The sequence below is a fragment of the Fragaria vesca genome, linkage group LG2 (genome assembly GCF_000184155.1).
Source record: "Fragaria vesca subsp. vesca linkage group LG2, FraVesHawaii_1.0, whole genome shotgun sequence".
NCBI lineage: Eukaryota > Viridiplantae > Streptophyta > Magnoliopsida > Rosales > Rosaceae > Fragaria > Fragaria vesca.
In genome coordinates, this window is record NC_020492.1 from 9,301,879 (window position 1) to 9,326,293 (window position 24,415).

Consider the following 24,415-nt stretch of genomic DNA (forward strand, 5'->3'; position numbering starts at 1 on the left):
AGAAAAGAGTTCAAGCTCTATCATGGGAATGCTCCTAGGTCTCAGCCTTTCAGTTCAAAGTCCAAACACATGTTGTGACTTGTGAAGGTACTTAATGTCATGTATATGTGACAAAAAAAGGCCTGGTTGAACGTGAAAGTAGGTATAGTGTGTTTAGCAATATGCACACGTATGATAATAACAAAGTCAATCATTATGAAGAACATTCAGGCAAAAGGAAGAAAAGGGTCATGGTTTGTATTTTCTCTTTTAATGTAATTAGGGTATTCGAAATGTATCTTAGGCTCAGAAGTTAATCATTCAAAGCATGTGAAATGCTTCAACTGATGCAACACAAAGCGTAGTTGAGTTGGTTCAAACTTAGGCTCAGATTTTGTTAAAACTTTTGTTGGTATCGTGGTTGAGTTGGTTCAAAGGGTCGAACGTGATCAGAAGTGTGTAGAAGAACTTGCAAGTACGACTGTACAGTTTCAACCCGAGTCCAAGACCCCTCTTAACACCAAAGAAGACAAAGGTTGGTCGTTTCTTTTCTGGTCGGAAACAGACAAAGCTTCAAGTAACAGAGCAAATCTTCTACCGGACGAGAAAAAGATTTGCACTTTCCGTTTTTGATTTTTGTTTTGGTTGATCTTGAGTCAAATTTCACTTTGACTGTGATTATTACCATTTACTCTCTTCATGAGCTGGAGAAAGCAAACCCATGTAAAGTAATTTGTGTTTAAAGTTTTCAACACTAAAATTACACCTCTTCTTAAAATATGAAGTCACTCGAACATTAGAAATGGGTTCTGTGCAGAAAAAGCTTCCTGCTTTCTACATTTGCCTAATTGCATAGATCTGTGGTCTTCAAACCCCGCATTATTTGGCCTATAAACCCACCTGGGTTTGCCAAATTTGCCTGAAAAATCACTACCCAGTAACAAAAGCTTGGATTTTTGGCCAGCAATTTGTTGTTCAAGTGAGCTATAAAGCTTTTGCTTCTCCAGCAGGAAAGGAACCAAACAAGTAAGTCTGTGCTGTGTGGAAGAAGCTCTCTATCTCTCAATCTCTTCACCAAGTTCTCAACTTTTTCTGAGGCTCAGTTCAAATTTTGTTGGCAAAAACCAGAAGCAGAAGCAGAGATGTATGAGTTGTTGATCCCAGTTGTGATTGCTGAGGCTGTTGTGGCATCTCTTATGTTGCTCAAAATTGGGCCATTGAGAGAGCTGGTGTTGAAGATTCTGGATCAGCTCAAAGTGGGCAGAGGACCAGTCACTCTGATTGGCATTGCTGGCACCATGGGTGTGATTCTCCTATCAAGATTCATTAGCATTGTCAAGATGCAGAACAAGGGGGAAAAGCTTGGTACTATGTCACCGATGGATCAGGTTCTGTACAGAACCCACATCCTTGAAGCTTCACTAATGTGTATGTTTCTACTCTCTTTGCTTTCTAAGTTTAACAGTTGGATTCTTGCTTAGAGTTTTCTTTAATTTTGTGGGATTTGTGTATTGGTGAACAAAATGCATTAGAATTTGTTTAACACAATTTGGGTAGACCCTCAGGTAATCCTTACAATTTCATAATTGCAGTGGTTCTACAATTTGACTGTGCATTTAGCATATGGGTTGGTTAGAGTATGTGTTAACAGACTGGTCTGGAGAACTGTCAATACCAGACAAAGACTTAAATGTTTTCATAATGAATTGGGTATGGCAGATTGTATATGCAAGTTTGAATGATCACCTTAACATTTGAAGACTTCGCCTGCACTTTTGTTGCATATCATCTGCACTTTTGTTGTTCCAATGTGAATTACTTCAATGTCAGTTTCCCTTTTATCTCTGTAAAATGTCAAAGATTACAATTGCCGTGTTTATCTCAATTTTTATCACTCAATGAGTTAATTAAGTATAGAAGGAAAGTGAATGTTTGTTTAATAAATTGTGAGATCAGTTGTACTCCCCAGAATCCACAAATTTTGAGCCCATCAACTTCTATCAGGCATGGGATTAGAAGATTCTGAAACTGAGGCTATATCATATGCATTAATTGAAACCTCATCCTTATCCGTCATATATGCTTGGCTCATGTTGTTGGATCACTTCATTTCATTTAGTAAAATGCATGAGCATTCTTTTTCCATGTAAGTTTGGGCAATAGTACAGTTGTCTACAACCCACTTCTGCAATACCTGTGTTTACTGCTATGCTTCCACCTTCTATGGTTTCGAACACTTGCCAATTACAGCAATGCTTATCATATTTTATTGCTGCCAAAATGGAATGCTTGAGTTGCAATAAAAAGTCTAAAGTGATTTGTGTATATGGTGTCTGCATTGTGTTTCGCTATTATGCCTAACTACTGATGTCTCAATCTTCAATGTTCCATGCAGCTTTTGCTGTATTTCTTGGATTCATAATTGACCGAACACACGATTATCTAACGAAGCTTGATGGATTGACGAGTACAAAAGAAGAAGTTGAAAGGCTTCAGAAAGAAAAGGTGCAGCTTACAGAAAAGGAAGAAAAGTCTTCCAAGGAAATCAAGCAGCTGCAAGAAAAAATTGCAACTCTATCAGAGGATTTGAAGAAGCTGAAGTTGGAGTGTGCGGAGAAAGATAAAGCTGTTGAAACTGCTGAATCCCATGTCACTTCCCTCCAGAAACAAGCTGCAGATCTACTTCTCGAGTATGACCATTTGTTAGAAGACAACCAAAAACTTCAGACTCAGTTTGCAGGACATAGGAGATGAGGAAAAACTGAAACTGAGTGGACAGTTCTAGTTTTGAGAACCATTTTGCCTTCTGGTCTCTTACCAGAAATGATCATTATTCGGCTGGAAATGGGGGATGTGTTGTTAAAAATTTTGTGGATGCTCAAGAAAGTAGAATTGCAATTTGACCATCTTTGCTTTGTTCTATGGTTTTCAGTGTTAGTTGAATACATCTTTCTAATGAATACTAGGTTTCAAAGATGTCCCAATTCCATACTACTAATGCATGAAATTTTTTGTCCAAATGAACTTGATACTAATAGATAGTTCAGTTTTTAAACCTCTTGTGTGTGTAGTGGGTATCAAAGTAGCATAGGAATTTAAATTTGTCAGAGTGATTTGATAAAATTTCTTTGCTCTGAGGAATGTGCCTCTTCAAAATTGGGCAACAGAGGCTCAGAATTTGGGACATATCCCATAGCTCTCATATCATAATACAACTTATTCAAAAGTAGCATGATATCTTCATGGCACTGGTGGCTATTATCTTCCATAAGGAAAGCATGGAGTTCCCCATCCACTTCGACTACACTGTAACCTGGGACTTTCTTTACTCCGGTCTGTTTCATCATCTTTTTCAAACTTGCTACACCTTCCCATCTCGTTGCCATAGCGTAAAAGTTTGAGACCAAAGCATAAACTCCCATGTCATCTAGATTGAACTCGAGGACCTTCTTCGCTGCAATTTCTCCCATGGACAATTTTCGATGATTGTGGCAACCTGCCAGGAGGGCAACCCAGACAGCAAGCCCAGGTTTGGTGTTCATAGAAGCTATAAGCTCACTAGCCTCTTCAACTCGTCCAGAACGAGCCAGCAGATCAACCATACAAGCATAATGTTTCTCCCCTGGAGAGATCTTGTACTTGGTGACCATGACATCAAACCAATGCAAGCCTTCTTCTACGAGACCAGAGTGACTGAAAGCCGACAGAAGAGAAGCAAAAGTAGCATGATCAGGCTCTATGTTTGTCTCTGCCATCTGGAGGAAGAGTGAAAGAGCTTCCTCTCCACGGCCATGAATCCCATAGCTGGCAATCATAGCATTCCATGAGATCAAGTCTCTGAAGACCAACTGATCAAAGAGAGCACGCGCATACGAAAGGGAACCACATTTAGAATACATGTCAATGACTGCAGTACCACACACTTGACCAATCTCGACCCTTTTCAAAATATATCCATGAATGGATTTACCCAATTTCAACAGTCCAACTTGCGAACATGCTAGAAGTGAGCTCACAAGAGACACTGAATCTGGCTCGAAACCACAACTCTGCATCTCTAGCACCGTTTCAAGTGCCTGCACTGCGAAACCATTTTGAGCAAAGCCAGAAACCAAAGCACCCCAAGAAATTGCAGTCTTACAAGTCATCTTATTGAACACACAACAAGCCAGCTCCAAATGTCCACTCTTAGCATACATATCCACAAGGCTTGTCTGAACCATTACATCCATAGGAACACCTCTCCGAATCATATACCCATGAACCGAAAGACCCAACCTCAAGTCCCCAAGACTCGCACAAGCCTGCACTAACCCCATCATCACAACCCCATCAAACTCCATTCCCTCATCCTGCATCCTCCTATACACCTCAACAGCTTCCACCGGCCTCCCACTGTGCACAAACCCCGTAATCATAGTCGTGCAACAAACAACATCCCTCCTAGGCATCTTGTTGAAAACCGCCACCGCTTCATCCATCTTCCCACACTTTGCGTACAAGTTCAAAACAGAACACCCCACAAACACATCCCCCTCGTAGCCGCAACGCGCCGCCTGAGACCAAACCTCTTCACCCATTTCCAAGTCCAGCATGCCTGCGCATGCCTTGAGGGCGACAGTGAAGGTGGAGCTATCGGGTCTAACTCCCTCGGATATCATCAGAGAATACAAACGCAAAGCTTCAGAAGGGCAATGCTGACGAGAGTATGCAATGATCATGGCGTTCCATGCACGCAGAGTTCTGTGAGGTATTTCGTCGAACACCTTGCGGGCGGTTTCGGTGTCGCCGATGCTTGCGTATGAAGCTATAAGTGGGGCGTTGGAGTTGGCATGGGTGATGGCACCGGTGACTATCATAAAGGCGTGGATTTTGGATATGGTGGGTTTGTGTTTGCAGGATGAAAGGAGAGGTCTGAGGTGGTTTGGCAATGGAAGTAAACCCATGTGTGCATGGGAAGAAGCTTCGGGTTTGTGTGTTTATAGCCGTTGCGAAAAAATAGAGAAGGAAAAGAAGAGAGAAAACAGAGACGCCGTCTGTGGGAATCGAACCCACGACCACACGGTTAAAAGCCGTGCGCTCTACCGGCTGAGCTAAGACGGCATTTGCATTTACGCTTCCCAATTACCTTATTTTTACTCTTTACTCAACACTTAACAAAGCTGAGCAATTTGGTCACTCGAATACATCTGGTTTAATAGCTGTTGTAATTCATGGTTATAATCAAGGATTAAAATCTCTGCTATATATCTGATATATTCTTCGATGTCTTTTTTTTTCGAAGGACCGATATATTTATAGGGGTAAATAACTTATCTTCCACCGTATCTACGATATTTCTCCGATATTTAGGAAATATCGTCAAATATCACCGATATTTAGGAAATATCTTCGACATTTATGATATTTTCGATATATCACCGACATATTAAAAAAATATCTGTAAAAAATTGAAAGGGTATTATCTGAAGAAGTTGTTGGAAACCCATAAGATAATTTAGACAGTGATAATGCATGGGACGACATAGCAACTCCGAATAGTTCTGATGATGATGAAGATGGTGGAAGCGGAAAAGATGGTGGAAATACCGGCACCAGGTTTGTATATGGACAATCTTCTACAGTTGGTGGATTGAACAATTTTTCATCTGAAGAAAATTATTATCATGTCTCCCATGATCATGGCTATAGAAGTACTAGGTATGGAGCGCAAGAGGATACCATGTATAGGAGGAGGACTAGAGGTCCAAATGATGATTAAGATGTTGCTTCCGTTACTCTAAGTTTTGATTCTATCAGTTTAGGTAGTGGGACTTGAACCTCAAATGAATTCCAAAAAGACAACAATCAATATGGCTATAATGTTTATAGCTATAATCAATGCGCGGAAGTCAGTGATCAGTCATCCAGTTTGATTCATCCTTATTATCCACTTATAGGGGAAACAGTCGGCAGCTCCAAAGACATATATGATTATCATATTCAACAGTACAATTTGTACTATATGAGTCATATATCTTGGTCTGATTATTGTACTTTTGTGGATCAGTGTGTCTTATGACTTTTATCAACAATCTAGATTCTCATTCTGGATGTAGATGAAGTTGATATTTGTAATATTTATATATAAATCTAATAAATTAAATATTTCAGAAAAAAAAAATTCTTCCCAAAATACCGATATTTTTTCCCGGGTTTCCCCGATATATCCGAAATCTCATTTTTTCAAAGGACCGATATATCTACCGATACCGATATTTTAATCCTTGGTTATAACTTGTACTCCTCCTTTGACGGATCAAAAAATAATTAGTGATATCGAACACTTGACAACACACCTTCATTTGGTATGTTGGTTGAACAGTAATGTTTATATGGTCATTTAGTGACTAAGAAAATCATGGTCAATTTTGGATGTAATCCCACCCTTAGATTTACATCCAACGGTGATTGACCATGATTTCCTTAGTCACTAGGTGACCATATAAACACCACTGGTTGGTTGAATTTAGCTTCTTTAGCAAGAGGCTAACTTTCCGGCTTTGTTAATCTCAGTCATTTTATTGCTTAACAAAGTTGAAATCAAAGTATTACAGAACAAAAAAAAATAAAAAAAAAATAAAACACTTCAAAATTCGGCTTTTAATGTAAGAAAAAGAGTTTCATGCGTCAGGTGTACATTGGTACGCGTCGATAGTATACTAGGATTCTGAAACTGGTAACTTGAAGACGTGAAACTGGCAACCTAGATAGTATTATTATTATTTTTTGATAAGAAAAAGAGTACGGCTATTGTGACCTCCTTATTTGCTCAGTATACCTCCCTGTCTCTTTACACCTTCTTTTTATTTTTAAAAACAAGCATTTGCTTATTAGACCTCCTTTCAAATTTCTAAAATAACCTTAAGTTTGTTATTCATATATATTTCAATAATTTACTTATTATACCTTGCTCTCTAGATCTCCCATATTTTCATTTTATTTTATTTTATTTTTTATTTTGCATGCAAACATCTATTTTTAGACCTCGATTGCTTGATTTCTTTTTTCTTCTTCTCTTTTTTCATGAAAACCTCTTTGTCAACCTCAATTCCTTGATTATTATTATTATTTTGCATAGAATGTCATTAACCTCTATCATTTGATCAAGTTGTAAGAACGATTTTCCGATGACAACAATTTAAAAAAAATTATTCAAATCATGAATCATTTTCACAATCAATTGCAAAGCAATAAAATTCATAAATTAATGATATGCACCCAGAAACCTTTGACATTGAAGAAAACCTTAAGAAGGCTAATCTCGTCGACCACCACTCCATGAAGCAAGTCCTCGAGGAGAAGATTCATTCACAATTTCTCTTATAGAATAGCGATGACATTTTCAGATTAATGTTACCAGAAAAAAAACTATAAAATATTATCTATATGCACCCAAAAACCTTCGACTTAGAAGAAAAACCCTAAGAAGGCCAATCTGGTTGACCACCACTCCATGAAGCATGTCCTCGAGGAGAAGATTCCTTCACAAGAAGAAGATTATGAAGAAGACGTTTCCTAAACTAAACGAAAATCAGGAGGAAAAAAAATAAGAACATAGCATGAATCAAAACAAAAATTATATTAGTATTGAAAAGATACCTTGTCTGAAGGTTTTGAAACAGAGGATTGTGTCTTCGTCAATGGAGATTCTTCCATTAGGTGTAGTAGTTCTTTGAGCAACGGTTGCACTCAGGTTTAGGGTTTATAGACTTCTCACGTTTTGTATCGTTAACTTGAACAAAAAAAATAAAAGGGAAAAAATACTAACCTGAATACAATTTTTATTTTTTTTTTTTGTGAAATTCAATGTATATTACTGTCATTTTATATGAGGTTATATTTGTAATCCAATAAGTCAAAACATGTGGAGGTATACTGAGCAAATCTGGAGGTCCCAATAGTCGCACTCTAAGAAAAAAGAAAATAACAGATAGATGTGCCTCTAGTGCACCCAAAATTTACAATGTCAAAAGATAGAGCAAGCGAAGCTTCAGGAAGCGCACAACCCTCCTAAAAGCAACAAATGTTTAGCCTATGACCTAAATTAGCAAGGGAATTGACAACAAAGTTGTCACACCCTGACTCGGAAATTGAGAATTCTTTTTTGTTTTGTTTTTTTGTTTTTTGTTTTTTGTTTTTTTCCGGATAAGAACGTGAATAGCTTCGACTTGTTAAAGATAAAAGAACCATTGACAACTGAAAACTATGTGAAAAAACTTAGAATCAAAGTGACTTGGTGAAAAAGAACTTTAATTCATAAATATTGTTCTTACAACAAACATAAGAGTAAGCTTATAAAATAAGTCTGATTACACAACATGAAACAAATACAACGATCAAGCTAAGAATTCACTCCTCCTCCTAGACTTCATATTATTTCTATATATGAAGTCTTATCCCTCGAAGAAGAGCTTTGGTGCTCATAGGAATTTGGCTTTGACGGCTGGTGAGAGTTCAGGGGTACATAAGATGGCCAAGGTGACCTTGAAAGCTGCTGGTGAACAACTTGTGGATGGTCTTCTTGCTGTGGATATCGGTTATGAGTAGTTAATATTGATCTTTAAATAAGTTGGATGATTCCGACAGTTACTCTTTATTGATCAAGGAGCCCATCTTAAGGTTGTGACATTAAATTGGCTTAAGTTGATTCGGTTTATTTCTTGAGTTGCATAGGTTGTTTTAGCATAATTTGTTTCTTACGTAGCCCATGAATGTGAGTTATGTATGTGTTGTTTATTTCTATTATTGATCAATAAAATGACTTGCGTCATTCTTTTAAAAAAAAAAAAAAATTAAATTCTCATTATTGAAGTCCTTACTGTAAGTGCACTCTAAATTCTATTTCATGAAAATTTTGCATATCATAAATTGCTTTTTAGGAGTCTTCGTTGTCATTTTTACACCGTCGAAGAAACATTTTGAACTCTCTTCTTCTTTTCGAAGACTTGGCAGTTGGTACTTGCTACCTTTGGCTTCTCCCACACTGTGTCCATAGCTCGATTTGAGAGAACAGCCCATACTGAAGAGCGAGCTCCACCCCCGTCTCAACAACAATGGCGGAAATCACCGAACCTCTCATCCCTGCAAATCAAACACCTCCTGACTTCGATCCCGAAACCATGCGCAAAACCAAGCCAGGCCTCAAGCGCCTCATCTTAACCGTCTCAGTCCTTTTCTCCTTCATTCTAGGTCAATCTCTCTCTCTCTCTCTCTCTCTCGTAATTTACTGCTTCGTTTTACCTTCGATTTTCAACGCAGGCGTCCCATTGATATACAAATCCGTGGAAATTTACCGCGCGCCGTTACCTTTCCTCGAAATCGATTCACTCTCAGCTGAAATCGACTCCAATCCGCTCCTATTTCCATGTCGTTTCCTAGCAATCCTCGTCGGCTTCGACTCCGAATCCTCTATCGCCTCTCTGGAATCTTCCATTCTTCACCAAATGACCGAATTGACCCGCCAAACGCCTCAATGCGGCACCTGTAGCCCCAACCACAGCGTCTCAGTTGTCCTGGACCCCGATGATCACCCTCTCCTCGGTGCCGTTGATTTCGACGCCGACGATGAGGCTGTGGATGAGGCTCTAGATGAGGCTCTGGAGGCTGTGTTTCGGGGTGGTTGGGGTTCTGGCGACCGCGGAGAGGTGTATACGGTGGTGGTGGTGAATAGGGGAGGGGACGAGGCTAGAGCCGTGGTGGGGAAGTATAGGAATGCTTGGATTGTTGGTAGGGTTTCGGAGGAGGAGGCGGTGGCCAAGGCGGCGGAGGTGTTTGTTAAAGTGTTTGTGAATGGTGGGAAGGAGGAAGGATTGATTCATGGCGAGTTTATGCCTGTTGGTGCTGATGGAACTCTTGTTCTTTCGTTTAATTTGCTGAATGCGGACCCTCGAGATTGGGTTTATGATTGGTATGGAGCTTCTTATATTTTCATTTGAGCACATTGCTGTGAATGATTTGTATATTCATTGTGTTATGTTAATAGCATTGTATTATTCATTACAAAAAAAGATACATGCTCATAAGTGATTAGTTTTTGGAGTTAAGTGCTTTAGGTTCTGAATAGTGATTACGTCTCTTGATCTACATTGTGTTTAAAACTATGTTTAACGGTCTGGTAGATTAATGAGTTATCCCCATTTTTTCTATCTTGTATGCTTGTTGAAGTTGAGTCCAGAGTTTCCTTCCAGTATGCTGATTCGCTTATACTGCAGGGACTTTCAGACAGTAGATGCGACTCTGTTGGCTCCAATAATTGAGGCTATGAAACCTGTAGCAAACATAAGCGTGGAAAGTCAGGTAACTGATATGTTGTTTCTTTTGAAATGTTCTACACCATTGAATCTTTTAGTATTATCGCCCGTCTGGCTTGTCATTTTATAGGTTTTGATGTGATTTGGTTGTTCGTCTCCCTGGGCAGGTGTTATATCATGTGCCAAAGTCGTCACTGTCTTACTGGGATGATAAGTGGGATAGCTACGTATTTAGTACCAAGGACCTTCCTTTCTTTGTAAGCTTCAATAAGCCTTTTCTTTGAATATGTTTTAGTTGTTCATACATTCGTGTATGTATCCATGTTCAAACTTATTTATTTGAATCATTATTGTATAATTCCATAGGTAAATTCGAACGAATGGCACTTGGATACATCCATTGCAGCTGGTGGGAGGTCAAAGATGTTGCACTTTGTGGTGTATGTTTCTCAGTCAATTCTTTATTGAAGTATTCTCATTTTATCTACTTTAAGATTTTAGGTTCTGCACGTGAGTTAAAGCAGGGCACATTAGTTTAGTGATAAAGTATCTGTCATGAGAATTTTCGTAAAATGTGCTCTTTACTGAATGATATGTGGTTACAATTTAATAGTTGACCTCCATCTCACTCGTAATCTCACTTGTGCACATTCAAATGTGTTTGCATGTATTGTATTCAAGGGATTGGGAATGTCTATTCAATGATTGTTAGGGGTGCCAAATATTGAGGATGAATCCTGTACTTGTACACTTATGCAATTACTCCAATACAATAATAGTTATGTTTTAGGTTAATAAGTTCAAACCAGACTGACTTAGAAATTTCTTTTAGCATTTTCCATTTTGATGAGAAACTAAAAAACACAGGCATGCATGCATTCTTCTTCATCTAGTCTCTTCAACCTATATCCGTCCTCATGTTACTGATATGCTGTATATGTTTCCATCACAGAAATATTCTATACTCAACTCAGAATTTCAATTTTTCCTCTTTCTTAACTTCCTGCTCATAACTTTTTCTCAGATATATACCATCCGCAAAGGAGTGCCCTCTTCTTCTACAGCTTCCAGATGGGCAGATTTCCATGACAAATAGCTTTATATCTCCAGTTAGTTGTCTTGCCAGCATTCTCTTTTTATCTTTTTTCATCTGATTCTTGTAGTGAAATTTTCTGATGAGGCCATTTTTTTATTGGCATATTACAGATGTGGGGAGGTGTTATTGTGTTGAACCCCCAAACATGCAGAAAGGATTCAGAAAGTAAGCATTCATCTAGGCATACAATTATGCATGAGGTTAGATGCTTTCTATAACAGTTTTGACACAAATTTAAATTTTCAAAGTGGGATGTGCATTCATACCTATTTGTGTTTAGTGTTTATTTATAGCTTCACCTTCTCCAAGTTGAATCGGAAGCCAAGTATAGCTAATTTTTACTCAGAATTCTGCAGTATCCAACTGAAGGAGATGTTATAACTTAATTGCTCGTCTTAAAGATTCCTAATTACTATGAGGCATGTGAAAATAAATCATTTTTCTAGAAGAATGCTTACAGTACATAGGTAAAAAATAATCATATGTGCGACATCAAGATTTAGGTAAAAGGAATATTTGTGTATATAAAGCCATAAACACAGGCACCCTTTATGCATATAAAACTACATAGAAAGATACATGTATAGCATGTATAGTATTTGTGGTCAGAAAGCCAATCAAAACCCCTTTTTGTTAAACCTCCTTGACCATTTCCTTATTTCCTGTTTACTGTCATTACCTTACCATAGTCTAGGTTCCATGTATTAATTCTGTGTAATTGCTTATGTTTAGCTCTAGGTTCAATTCTTCCATAGCAAGTCATTTCACTTACCCATTTTAACGGCTCCCAAAGACTTGAATAAACAATAAAGTTCACAACTTAAAACTTGTTATCAAAACATGTCATCATGCTGGGCGCGATTTTAGTATGATTAATTTATAGAGAAAGAAGTAACATATTTTTATAGATTGAGTGTATAGTTAGAAGCGTTATTTCTACTGCTTGTTTTCTTTTATGCGTACAAAAACTTTGTTACTATTGCTAATTATTTGGTTCTGATTACCAGAACCAAGACAAAATAACATATCAATCAGGGACAAGTAATTTTATTCCAAGTAGAATTTACATATGGCTTTGTTTATGAAGTACTATGGGTTTGGTTTCTGGATATTGTTTTTCTTTTGTTTGAGCACATCAGAATTGGGCTTGACTGCACAGCTTACCATTTGCTGATTATTTGTGGTGGTGTTTTGTTCGTTCTGTTTTCAAGTAAGAAACAACTGTTCAATTATCAGTTCTTTTTTAGTTCGTAATTACTAGTAGTGCATATTATATTGTTGTAGACGTTATCTACTTGATTTTGAGGTTTTTGCATGCATTTTCTGATACAGGATCTGCAGAAGGTTTTTGAAGTTTTCATGGGGCAGTTCCGCCAACTTTTTAGTTTTAGATCTGATAACCTGTATGTTGGGGCTTCAGGCACGTACAACCTTTTACCCAGTGAAAAAGGCTTCACAGTATGGTAAGGAAATAGACCGATTAAAGTCAAGTTAGGACTTGTTGGCTTAATAATTTTGCTGCATGTTTGATTATAAACATAGAATGTCGGTATGCTGTATGCAACCGTGTTTTTTCTTTTGGGCTGCATGTTTAGTGTACTAAGGCTACACAGTATGGGGTGAAGAGTCTGAATAGTCATATAAAATGTATTGTGGCCTTAATAATTTCCTGCACTCTTGCTTAATGAAATAGTTCAATACTTGGATATTGCGTATGAAATTTGTAAAAGAAACATTATAAAGATAAAACCCATGGTTATATGTAACTCACCAACTACTATATATTGTTTTACATCTCTATTATTACAAAAAGGAAATGTACCCCTTCATGAATTTTCGGCATTCATAATTGTGCTTATCTGGTACTACGTATACCCTGATGTGCTATCCTTTGTTCTTGTACATCTTAGCTAATTACCAGAATAGTACTTTCTAAGGACCAAAATTGATGTTCTCGACCAGCAATACTACTTGTGCACAAAATCAGGGTATACTTATCAGTCTTCTGCAGGGAGTTGGATGTGCTGTCACGTATGCATACATGCTTCAATCTTCATTCATGTGCCACAACCCTTGGATCCCTTTCCAGATTGGTATGCTTAAGTTCATCTCAATTCATTTGCTTCTATTCAACAGTAAAATACCTTTTTATCTAATTCAGCAAAGGGTGACAAGTTTCTCCATGCAGGTTCAATCATTACCGAGGATGATTATAAAGGATGAGATTGGAAAGCAGGTGACTATTTTACGTGTTTATTAATGGAATTTACTTACTGGTGATGGAATATTTGTTCTCCATTACATGAGTACATCTGGTTTTAAGAGTTCATGCCCTTGTTAATATGATTAACACATTCCTTAAGAAGGAGAGGGCAAATAAGATAAAAGAAAGATGCAATAATTTTGACACGCATACTAAGAGAGTTTAGAATATTTTTTTGTAGTAAAGCCATTTGCAATGTTTCACATTGTTGCTCAAGCATTCTTCTTGAAATGTATCTTCCATTTTACATCTGGAGCACATTATTTGTGTAGAGGTCAGATGTTGGCTATCACTAAAATACTGATGATTTTCTATTTCTGGTGAACACAAAACTGAGGTTGTGACCCTCTTAGAGGCAATGTTTAGTTACATCAAATTAACAACTCCTCCCTTTTTTTTATTAAATTATTAGAAGGTTTTAGAAAACGTGTGTGTAGTTCTCTGGGGTTGCAGCATACTAGTTGTCATTTGGGTGCCATGGACGGAAATAAATAGAAGAAATTGAAGATTTTAGATGTGGAGGTGTGGGGGAGCTTTATGGGATTCTGTATCGGCAGAGTTCAGATATGAAAATAAGTATAATTTGTTGATTCATTCTATTGATCAGTATAATTTGTTTCTTAGAAGAAAAAAACTAAACTAATAATGTTTTTGGTCTTGCATGATAAGAAAATAAGTAGCTAAAATTTATGGTTGTCTCCTGAACAGGTGAAGTATTCTCTGGAGGCAGCGAAGTTGGCTCAGACTAATGCCTCTCTCGGTATTTATGATGCTTCTGCTGGTATGCTCTAAGTCTCATTGTGGGTCAAAGTTTACTTGTGGCTTCATTGAAAAGGAGTTTTTTTTAACTTTATTATCATATTGCAACAAGACTGAAACCTATTGTTTCTTTCATTCAGTGTCTTCTAGGCAAGCGAGGTCTCTAGCTGAGGATGCCTTTTTTCATCCATCGATTATGTCGGTCAGCTACTACTCGTTCGAGCATTGTTTCGCCGTTTATTCGGTTTGTTACCAACACCTATTTATATGCTAAAAATTTAAGGGGTTATTTTATTTATTATTTGTTCTCATGTGTTTTGCTATATGCACAGCCTTTCTTTCTGCCAGTTTCGATGCATGTTATATTGGCGGCTCTAAGAGAATGGAGAAGATACAAGAAAGAAAATAAGAAGTACTTAGTATGGAAGGCCAAAATGAAGGATGCATCTTAATCATATTGAGTTGTCGTGGAGCAGTTGTTTGGTTAGAAGGTCAGAAGACATTTGAAGAGCAGTTCAGCAAGCCTTTTTGAGTTGGCCCAAGTGACTCAGGATCAGGAAGTAGGGACTAAGTTACAGTAATGATAGATCATATGTACATTCATTCCAATCTGTGTGACAAAAGATTCATGCCCTTAAAATGTATCCCGTGTGAGAATTGCTCATTTCTTAGGCTTTAAAGTCAGCTGGTAAATTTGGGAGTCTATCTGGGAGTTTGTTGTTCAAAGAAAGGAAAGGAGAGCTAGAGACGCATTCATCTTTGATTCACATTGTGACATTGAAACAGAACTTCTGCTGGATTTGATCAAACCCGTTTTACGTATCAAACACAGTTTTATATCTAAAGTTGAAGCTCCTTGAAACTCAAAACGAATGAACTTGGTGACCAGAGAAACCGTCAGGTACGTTTTCAACTTCGAATATATTTGACAAGTAAATAAGTTTTAAATTTGAAATCAGACATGTGGTCATTCCAATTTGTGTTCATTCCTACCATCCATGAGGCCCTAAGTTAGGACTCCTCACCAGCTATCTGAGAATCAAAATGACAATATTGAAAGAATCAGCCACGGGAGCCAAGAAATCTCGTAGCATTCAACAATCTTACAATTGAAATTTTCATTCTGAACTGGGGACATAAACAGTTGTATTTGCCACTGCTACTTCTAATTGAGTGAACAAACAGTCTTACATTAGCTAATAAAGGTTAAGACAGTTCCTCACTAGCTAAATGGTACAAGAGAAAAACGTGATGGGAGGATTCATCTATTCACTTGGCTGCAGGGTACTCGCTACTATTGTTGTCGTCCATCAGGTCAGCTAACCAAGAGCCATCATCAAATTGGCTTTCATCAACCGCAGCTGCAATGGCATCATTATTCTGCTCTGGATGATAGGCTTCTCTAAACACGTTGTCATCAAGCTCATTATAGCTGAGCACATTACCATTAGCTGCACAGTAGAAGTTCGTTGGCTGTGGCTCTGATGCGACTGGTGTAGCTGCAGATGCCTCGTTATATAGTTCATCTACCGTGAAGAGATTATCAAATGGGACTCCATCCTGCAAAGGTGGATTTTCAAGATGGTGAGCATTAACAATACTCATAGATTCATAATTTTCTACCCTCCTAAATTTTTCATGATGACTAAAACCCATCAGATCGTCACCAGGGAGGTGCTGTTGCTGCACATGAAAATAAGAAGGTTGAACATCCATAGGCTCATAAGTTTTTACGCTTTGTAATATGTAATGATCACTTGAAACCATCACAGGATTCGTGTCGAGCTGCTGCTGCTGCTCATGAAAATAAGAAGGAGAAGGCGACACGTACACTTGCGGATCTTGTTGTTGTAACTCATGTTCCTCAAACCTCATGTTAGAATCAACCTGTTGTTGTTGTGGTTTTTGTTCCTCCTCACTGCCCAAGAATTGGGTAAAAGAAGCCAGCAGATTTGTATCATCATTCAAGATATGTTTTCCATGAGTAGACATGCCATCTTGATTGTCTACCCTCGGAACCTTTCTACGGGAGGACTGTGAAGAGTCATTCATCTGGTCTTCAATAAGCTTTCTCTTTCGATCTTTCCGGATCCGGCACAGCACAAGATCACTACCCTTACAAGATTTTGGGATCAACGAATCATCAAGCTTGTACTCGACCATAATCCAAGAACCATTCTCATTCGGTTCATTGGGCTTGTAGTGAAACCTTTTCCAAGATCCTAAGATCTTCTTATTATCCTCTGAGACATATACTTCGGACCCTGAAGTGTCACCTTTCCAGGTGCCAGAACCTGTCGTGCGCGCCACGTTTGAACCATTGTTACTCACCTTCTTCAATTCAGTAAAGATATAGAGGTCTTCACCCTGGTTCAGTCTTGGACCTCCAAACCTATTCCAAAGATCCCAGGGTTCTGCCTTGTAAAGATTGAGCTCAATCATAACCCTAGAGTCATACTTGAACGGTTTGCCGAGGACCTTGTTGAGAAGATAATATCCCAATAGTTCTTGGTCGGTTGGAAGAAACTTGAAACCCGATGGAAGATTAAAACCATGAACACATGAAGACGAGGCCATAAGCCAATGACGCGGGAAACCACTCAAGAAAGGAGTAGGCTGTTTTCTTGATGAAGAGTTTGTGGAGAAGAATGGTTTTAGAGCTTTTTGAAAGGTTTCTTGAGAAACACTCGAGAGGAGATTGTTAGGGTTTTCAATCCAGGAGACTGTTAGGCTGATTTGGGAGAACAATTGCAAGTACTGCTGGCATTAGGAGTGGGTATATATAGAGGCCAAAGTCACTAAGATTTGTAGTTTCTATTTCTCCACCGCCATTATGTGTAAATCATATGTCAATCCATTTCACACAGGTATTACAATTCCAATCCATGTCTAATTATGATTATCATTTGCACACGTAAGATGATCTTCCCTGGGGGGAAATTGTCCTAGCCTAGGTAGGAACGAAACTAAATTGGATATACATGAAACATCAGAGTATGAAGTGTTATTTTTTTTTTCTTTTTCAAAACGGGGTTTGGAATTCTCGTTAAGTGTTATATGGAACTTCATCATTGTTTGGTATTTCTCTCTTTTGTATGTAGTGTGCTGTACTCTAGAGTGACTACTTAGCTTTTGCATTCGAAGTTAGTCATGCTCTTCGATTCTTCGAATACCCGTGGGTTACTCTACCCGTAAGAACAATTGTCTCTAATGACAATGAAGAAGTGGAGAATCCATGTTATATATCCTCACCAAGCATCCCATCATCAGTCTCTCCTTTCCTTTGTAATGAACATCGTTATTTGGTATCCTCTTCTATATTATGTGGTGTTTTGGACTCTAGAGTCTAGAGCGACTAAGCTTTTGCATTCGAAGCTAGTCACCTCTTTGGTTCCCCCACATCCATTTTTAATCGTTCAGCCTTTGATTCAAAATTTGTTTCAGTGTTTGTCGGGAAACACTGTTGTTTGATCACAGTTAAGGGACTAAACGACTTCCAATTATGTGATCAGTTTTCGCAAAAATGCTCTTGAAGAGAGATTACAAAATTGAACGAGCTGAAGGTAATGCACATTTTGAAGGAAAATCGAACACCATGTATCATAAAACTTCATTATTTCATTTGTCTTAATTAGTTGCATAAACGTGATAGTAATTAAGACATAGAGCATAACATACGAGGCTCTTACTCATCCTACATAAACGTTAACCATGCAAACTAGCTAAACTCTTCACGGAATAAACTTGTCCAGACCCGGAACAAGTTTTCCGGTAGGCTGATGAACAGATGGTGGTGAAGGCGATGTCGGAGGTGATTGGATTTGATCGGCTTCGTCGCAGTAACCCTTTAATATATCAGTCTCTTCCGTGGTAAGCCCTAGAGAGCCGAGCAAGGCTGGCCAACACAGGTGCTCAATGGTGCTAAGGGCTTTGCAGCAGCCTTCTCCTAAGCTAGTCTCACCATTGAGGAAGAACAACACAACCTCTTTACTGCATGCCTGGAACTGAAATAAAGACTCCCAGCAGGTTGATGATTCTTCATCCAATTTCAATCTGGCTGCAAGGTTTGATTTGCTCCTCGTTGGGTAATTCAAAGGTCGAGAAGTACTACTGACCATGAATGGCATGGTCAGAACAAGCAGAGCCGTGAGAAGGAAAAGCTTAGAAGTGGAAGCCATTTTCGGTTGTCAGGTTCGTAGGAGAGTGAGAGATTGATGTGTGAAGGCAAAGAAGAAGCAAAGGGTTTATATAGAGTGGGGGAGCAGTTGGCGTTACAGAAACGTGATGTGAATGGGAGGTGAAAAAGCTCATGTGTAATCATAATTCACGAAAATGAATATGGTAATTATGTGGTTAACATACGACATGGGAAATTGATAGGGCTCACCGGCTCAGCACATATCATTAACCAAAAGTTAGTGGCAGTTTAATTGCATCATATAGTAATAATCACTTAATTACCTAACTATTGCACTTAAAGATTCCAATCCTAAAATTTTAGAATTATCCAAGGCGCTACAATAAGGAAACCATACGGCTGAAGAGATGCATGTTAGGATTGTTAATGATGCATTCTACTAATATAATCCTCTCTAATCTCTATGATAAATTTCTCTTGGGCAACAGCCTTTCACCTACATACGTCCCTGGTTCTGTCACGTATTTGTACACGACATGTGCTAGAGACTCATATACATATGATATAAAAGAAGACGGAAAGATTGGGCGTCCTAAACCTTATTGTAAGTTGATAAATAAGCTATAATACAGATTATTGAACATAACATTTGGTATATATTAGGGAAGAGTACAACTACATGTCATTGAATCAGTTAGAGTCTATATTTTGATGGTTACACATTCAGGACCCAGGGTTACATTAGTTTATTCTTTTTTAGATAAGATAGAAAATTATAAAGAATTTGCATGACAATTAATTTTTTTTTTTTTTTGGAATGGTGGTGGAAAATTTTGTATTTATGTAAAATAATTTCCTTCATTTTTAATCCGCGTAAAAATGACACCATTTTTCTTATGTCCTCACGTAAATAGGAAATGGAGTCCCAACGTGATTGGGACATGGGAATCCCACAGTCATCTGCTTTATATACACCCCAATTCGTTTCATTCAGACAACTCGAGCAATTCCATCATTTTTGGAGGTGTGGTTTTTGAGAGAGCATCCTACTTAAACTCTATCCTCTTCTGCATCTTCTCCGTTATCTTCAAATACATCCATCTTCAACGTTTCTTGTTTCCTATTACAAACAAGATGGCCTTGGCCAGTGACTACTGGAAAGTGGTGCTCGACACTTGCTGCCATACATATCTTGAGGCCATTATCGAACCTGAAACACCGTTGCTACGCACCATGTTCTTGATGGACTTGAATGCCACAATCAGACGCCTCCACTCTAGTGATGTTCTTGAGGAAGAGATCATAGAAGACAACGTCCGGATTAGCGAGAACCAGGACTCCATTGAACTCCAGTTTAACCCCAATGACAACTTCCTTCGAGAGCTTCAAGGTGTTGCCCTATCCAAGAAGCTTCAAGAGCTGCAAGTTCCAATTGAGGAGAGTGAGTCTTTGGTGGATACCATACTGTACAGGGCCTCTGAGTTTGAATGGAAATATCAAGCTAGCCGGAAGATTTTGCGAATGAGGGTAGAGGTTGATCTTTATGTTATTGATGATGATGACACAGATGGTGCGGATGGTGCTTGTGATTATGGTGTTTATAGGGTTGTCCCGGAAAGTACACTGCCCGTTGAGAACGTCCGGACTACAGCCAAGGTGGCAAGGTGTCATCTATAATGTGTTAGGAAGCAACTCTCATGTCTTGTTCACATCTTTACCATAGGGGCTGCAGAAGAGTAGGTAACAAATATTGATAATCAGACACAGGTGGTGATGGTGACACATGATATACAGTTTCGGGTTTTAATGGATTTGATGAACGATGGCAGACAATGGTTTTAACTTGGATGTATTTCTATACTCTTTACTTTCATCAGTTTATGTATATTTTGTTCCTTTTTTTCTTCTAATTCTTGTTTGCCTATAAACTCGTGTGTAATTATATACCCAAAACAGAATACAAATGCAAATGTGTGACTGCAATCTTGATCAGTGAATGATGTCCATTTTTGATCTTTCAGCCTTTGATTTGTTTATGAACAAATTTGTTTCATCCGGAACACACTGTTGTTTGATCACAGTTAAGGACTAAACGACTTCAAATCATCTAATCAATTCTCGCAAAAATGATCTTGAAGGGAGATTAAAGAAAAGAGGAAGATCGAGGGATTTCTATTTTTAAGGTGAAGGCTGTTTTCCTTTAAATGACAGAAATAATCTCTCACCGGGGAAAGTAGCATATAATGCAGCAGCCCTGAATTGGATGTTCGAAGCTCATCCAAAAACTATGATGAGCAAGTAGCAGCAACACAAATAAATTGAGTACGAAAGCTAAATGTAATTTGGTGGCACTCCGAACTTGTTCATTTTTCTGTCTTCTGAGCTTCATTGTTGGTATAATCTTATGTTTGAAATTTATTTTCTTAAGGCCGCAATGTAATATAACCATATTATTCAAAGAAAGATATCGTTTTTCTACCATATAGATTTGGCCACACACTGAAACACACTCTGCAATATCATGAACAAAGGCCACAGATTCACATATCAGATGGTCGATTGATATCCTGGAATAGAAGAACCACTGATATGCGGTGGAGTAGGGAATAAAAGACCGCAATAAATTCAAATAAACTTCAGATTTCCACATGTTCCAAGCTAAAATTTATCAATGTCTATATAAATAATGAGCTTACAGCATTGCATACTAGATTAAAAACAAAACAGAAGGGGTGAAAGAAAATATTACACGCAGGTTGATACCAATCAGAAGAAGACCTGCTAGATTAAACATGATGAGACAGAAACTATCCACCCTCAATAGTCACACTCTTGATTCCAAGGCTAAAAGAATCTTCTTCCTGGGACCCTGAAAACCCAAAATCAAACTAGAAGGTAAGCTTTACAGTAGGCAAAGGCAAAACTCAACGACTCAAGGGAAAAACCAACTCCTAGTACATTTAACAATGACGTTGCAAGCAATAGAAAATGGAAAGCAGACCACAATGTAATCTGGTATATTTCAAAAGTAAAACAGAAACTCCAATACCTCACTTAGACACATACAGTGTGCCCACTGCCCACAGTTCTGTTCAATGAAGAGTTTACATTCAAGGAAACAAATAGCGGAACTGTTGGAACTACACAAAGTAAGGTGACAGAATCAGTGTTTGATCCAATAGACCAAACACAATCCTCATCATGAATTGATTTTTGCCCTGATTGAACTTAACAGTATAATCTACGTTTTATTCAAAGCACCTACAAGATAATTTCATCAGATTATTTTGAAGATGATATGCTTTCATTCTTTTAAAGATGAATATTGTCACTCTTGCAGAAACTGAAGATGTTGAAACAAAGTTGACCACTCAAAAACAACACCAATACAACCATCAATTTAAAAAACAATTAAATTCAAGCAAACTCATGGTTTTGGAATACTTGGTGTTGGAAAGCATTCGTTTAGCATGGTGTCATTGCAATATGACGTTTGTAATCATGTTACGAAAATTCTAGCAAGGAGTTTCTCGAGGTTACCATTGGTATTCCTAGAGCCTTGAGATCCTCATCAGTCATGTGTACAAGAGCCGTCATATCAACCTGCATAAACATGTCGAAGTAAGAATTGGAAGGTAAGAAATATTTTCCCAGAAATAGGTGGTTAAAAGATTTGCATGATTGTACATACTTCCTCTGCCTGAAATGTAATGGAATACTTTTCAAGATCCAAGGACGTCAAAAATTCGTCCACTGTTGTGTCAACCTGCATGAAAGACAGATGGATCATATAATTAAGCGGCAATTACAGTGATTAGTGTGTGCATCTCGTATCAGAAAAAAGAAAAAAAAAGTGTGCATCCTTTTCTTGTGGGCCAATATAAGGATGATATATTAGAATAGACGGTACTTCAATCTAACAGTATCAATATAGATATTTCTCTTTGTTGTTCCTTTAAGAAAATAAATAGCAACCATACCCATCTTGATGAAATGATTTCTTATGACATCATCCAGGTGTGGGAAGGAAATCTATATTACTATACTACTTCCTATGCATACTACTACCCATGCGGTGGCACATGAAAGTGCTAAACAAACAAAAACAGGTATAAATACAAGACGATCTTTAAGGAAACTGGTAGAATATTTCACACATCTAAAGTTTTTCCCTCTTCATTCTAACCATGTTTTGAAAATTTTGTTGTCATCATTAGCAATCAGATGTATCCTCAAACACACCAAGTGCGAGCTGTGCATGAGATACTTAATGAAAATCAAAGAATTCATGCCTTTTTTGAAGTCTTCTTCCTAGATGTTGTGTTGGCAACTTTGTGATTCTCTGGTGCCAGTGCTGCAACAGCAACGGTTCTCCTGGCTGATTTAGCAGCCTCTACTTTTGACCTTGGTGGATCGGCATTCATTGGTTGTGGCTTCATTGTACCGGATAGCTTTTCCCGTAGGTCCCTTACACCTGAAACAGATCTTGTTCCAGATGTCTGCTTGAAACTTTTCCTCTGGAGCTTCAAACGAAGGTCCCCAGCTTTGCGAGCTTCAACAGATATCAGCAGAAAGTCAACTAACATAAAAGATGATATACTGGAATGGAAATAAATAGCTGCAGCTTTTAATACAAAGGTATAAGTCCATACTTGATAATTGAGATTCGTTATCATCATAAAGATCATGCTCCCACTTGTCATCTTGTCTCTGCCTGAAAATGATGTGCCATCATCTCAGTTATAAAGATTTTGGACTCAAAACTCAACTACCACCAAGCATCAACATATAGACACTCAAACCAGAACACAACCTGCACTACCCAGAGGCTAAAACTACTCCAATAGATTGCATTCCCCAGCATTTTCCAACAAGTATATACTCCAATGAGTGAGCATCTGATTTTTGAAACCCTTCAACCCTACATGCAGTAGTTTACTAACTACAAATCTTTCACCAACATTGAAATATACAAAAAAGCTGACATCAAATCTCAAGATCTCATAACAGGGACAAGATTTATTGCCAAAGTCACAAAAGCTCGTATTATTGTTGCAAGCATCAGTGTACTACTATTACAGTTAACACATTAGTCAGACGAGTCACAAAGTATCCAATTTTACTTCAAAATCTGATTTTGAAAATCACGACAGCAAGAGACATTAATGTGAACACCAATTCAATTGAAAATGGCATCTCATTACAACCTACTGCATTATCATTGCCCTCTGATCGTAACAAAAGCTTTGCTAATCAATATCTAAGCTTCAATGTTCAACTCTAAGTAGTGTAAGTCACCCACACTGAATAATTCCTGATTCCGGCACCAACTCTGCGCACTATCTCTACTCCCAAATGCATCTAATTCAACCATAATCCAACGAAAACTTCATACTCCTACCAATCACTGAGCACATAAACTATTTGCAACACATAAAAACTACACTCAAATCCGGAATTCGAACCGGAACAAGCATTAACTCAATTCCAGATAAAGCGAAACCCGAAACCACAACCAGAATCACAGCAGCCTGAAGATTTATGCTTTACCTTTTGCCGGCGACCTGTCTACGATCCCTGCCGAAGTTGCCATTGAGACGCTCTTTAATGGACCTCTTGGAATCGGCTTCTTCTCGATCAGCGTACATGTTGCTGATTCACTACTACTGCAAACCCTAAATCCCCCAAACCCTAACCCTAAAGAGCTAAGCCCAACCCAAACGAGGCGAAGACGAATTCGAAAGGCTGGGACTTCAAATTTGATTCATGAATAGATAGAGAGAGGGAAAGGGGCGAGGAGAAGAAACCCTAACCCTCGGTTTTAGAAGAAGTAGTTGTGATTTCTGGAAAGGATTTGGATTTGGATTCGAGAGAGAGAGAGAGAGAGA

At 38.2% G+C, this 24,415-nt stretch overlaps 5 protein-coding genes and 1 non-coding gene across 6 annotated transcripts; 2 read left to right on the forward strand and 4 right to left on the reverse strand.

Annotated features, from left to right (window-relative positions):
- The first annotated feature begins 778 nt into the window (after positions 1–778).
- LOC101314810 lies at positions 779–2,937 on the forward strand. Its single transcript, XM_004290146.1, has 3 exons — positions 779–1,005; positions 1,108–1,407; positions 2,375–2,937. Exons 2-3 carry the CDS (start codon positions 1,122–1,124, stop codon positions 2,731–2,733), a joined length of 645 nt encoding a protein of 214 aa, XP_004290194.1. The 5' UTR covers positions 779–1,005; positions 1,108–1,121; the 3' UTR covers positions 2,734–2,937.
- Positions 2,938–3,083: 146 nt separating this feature from the next.
- LOC101304163 (putative pentatricopeptide repeat-containing protein At3g25060, mitochondrial-like) lies at positions 3,084–4,925 on the reverse strand. The gene has a single exon (XM_004292314.1). The coding sequence runs from the start codon at positions 4,923–4,925 to the stop codon at positions 3,084–3,086; it is 1,842 nt and encodes a 613-aa protein (XP_004292362.1).
- An 84-nt stretch (positions 4,926–5,009) lies between these two features.
- TRNAK-UUU lies at positions 5,010–5,082 on the reverse strand. Its single transcript has one exon. It is a non-coding gene; the product is annotated as a tRNA-Lys (tRNA).
- A 3,843-nt stretch (positions 5,083–8,925) lies between these two features.
- LOC101313945 (GPI transamidase component PIG-S-like) lies at positions 8,926–15,689 on the forward strand. The gene is made up of 14 exons (XM_004290143.1): positions 8,926–9,210; positions 9,280–9,928; positions 10,233–10,317; positions 10,439–10,528; positions 10,638–10,711; positions 11,296–11,380; positions 11,478–11,567; positions 12,700–12,830; positions 13,379–13,460; positions 13,556–13,603; positions 14,339–14,411; positions 14,530–14,633; positions 14,722–15,290; positions 15,673–15,689. Exons 1-13 carry the CDS (start codon positions 9,075–9,077, stop codon positions 14,839–14,841), a joined length of 1,767 nt encoding a protein of 588 aa, XP_004290191.1. The 5' UTR covers positions 8,926–9,074; the 3' UTR covers positions 14,842–15,290; positions 15,673–15,689.
- Positions 15,690–18,120: 2,431 nt separating this feature from the next.
- LOC101304450 (egg cell-secreted protein 1.1-like) lies at positions 18,121–18,567 on the reverse strand. The gene has a single exon (XM_004292315.1). It carries the CDS (start codon positions 18,565–18,567, stop codon positions 18,121–18,123), a length of 447 nt encoding a protein of 148 aa, XP_004292363.1.
- A 2,611-nt stretch (positions 18,568–21,178) lies between these two features.
- LOC101315106 lies at positions 21,179–24,415 on the reverse strand. The gene is made up of 6 exons (XM_004290147.1): positions 24,078–24,415; positions 23,180–23,241; positions 22,820–23,079; positions 22,219–22,293; positions 22,068–22,130; positions 21,179–21,396 (listed from the first exon to the last, which is right to left on the reverse strand). The coding sequence occupies exons 1-6, from the start codon at positions 24,173–24,175 to the stop codon at positions 21,352–21,354; spliced, it is 603 nt and encodes a 200-aa protein (XP_004290195.1). The 5' UTR covers positions 24,176–24,415; the 3' UTR covers positions 21,179–21,351.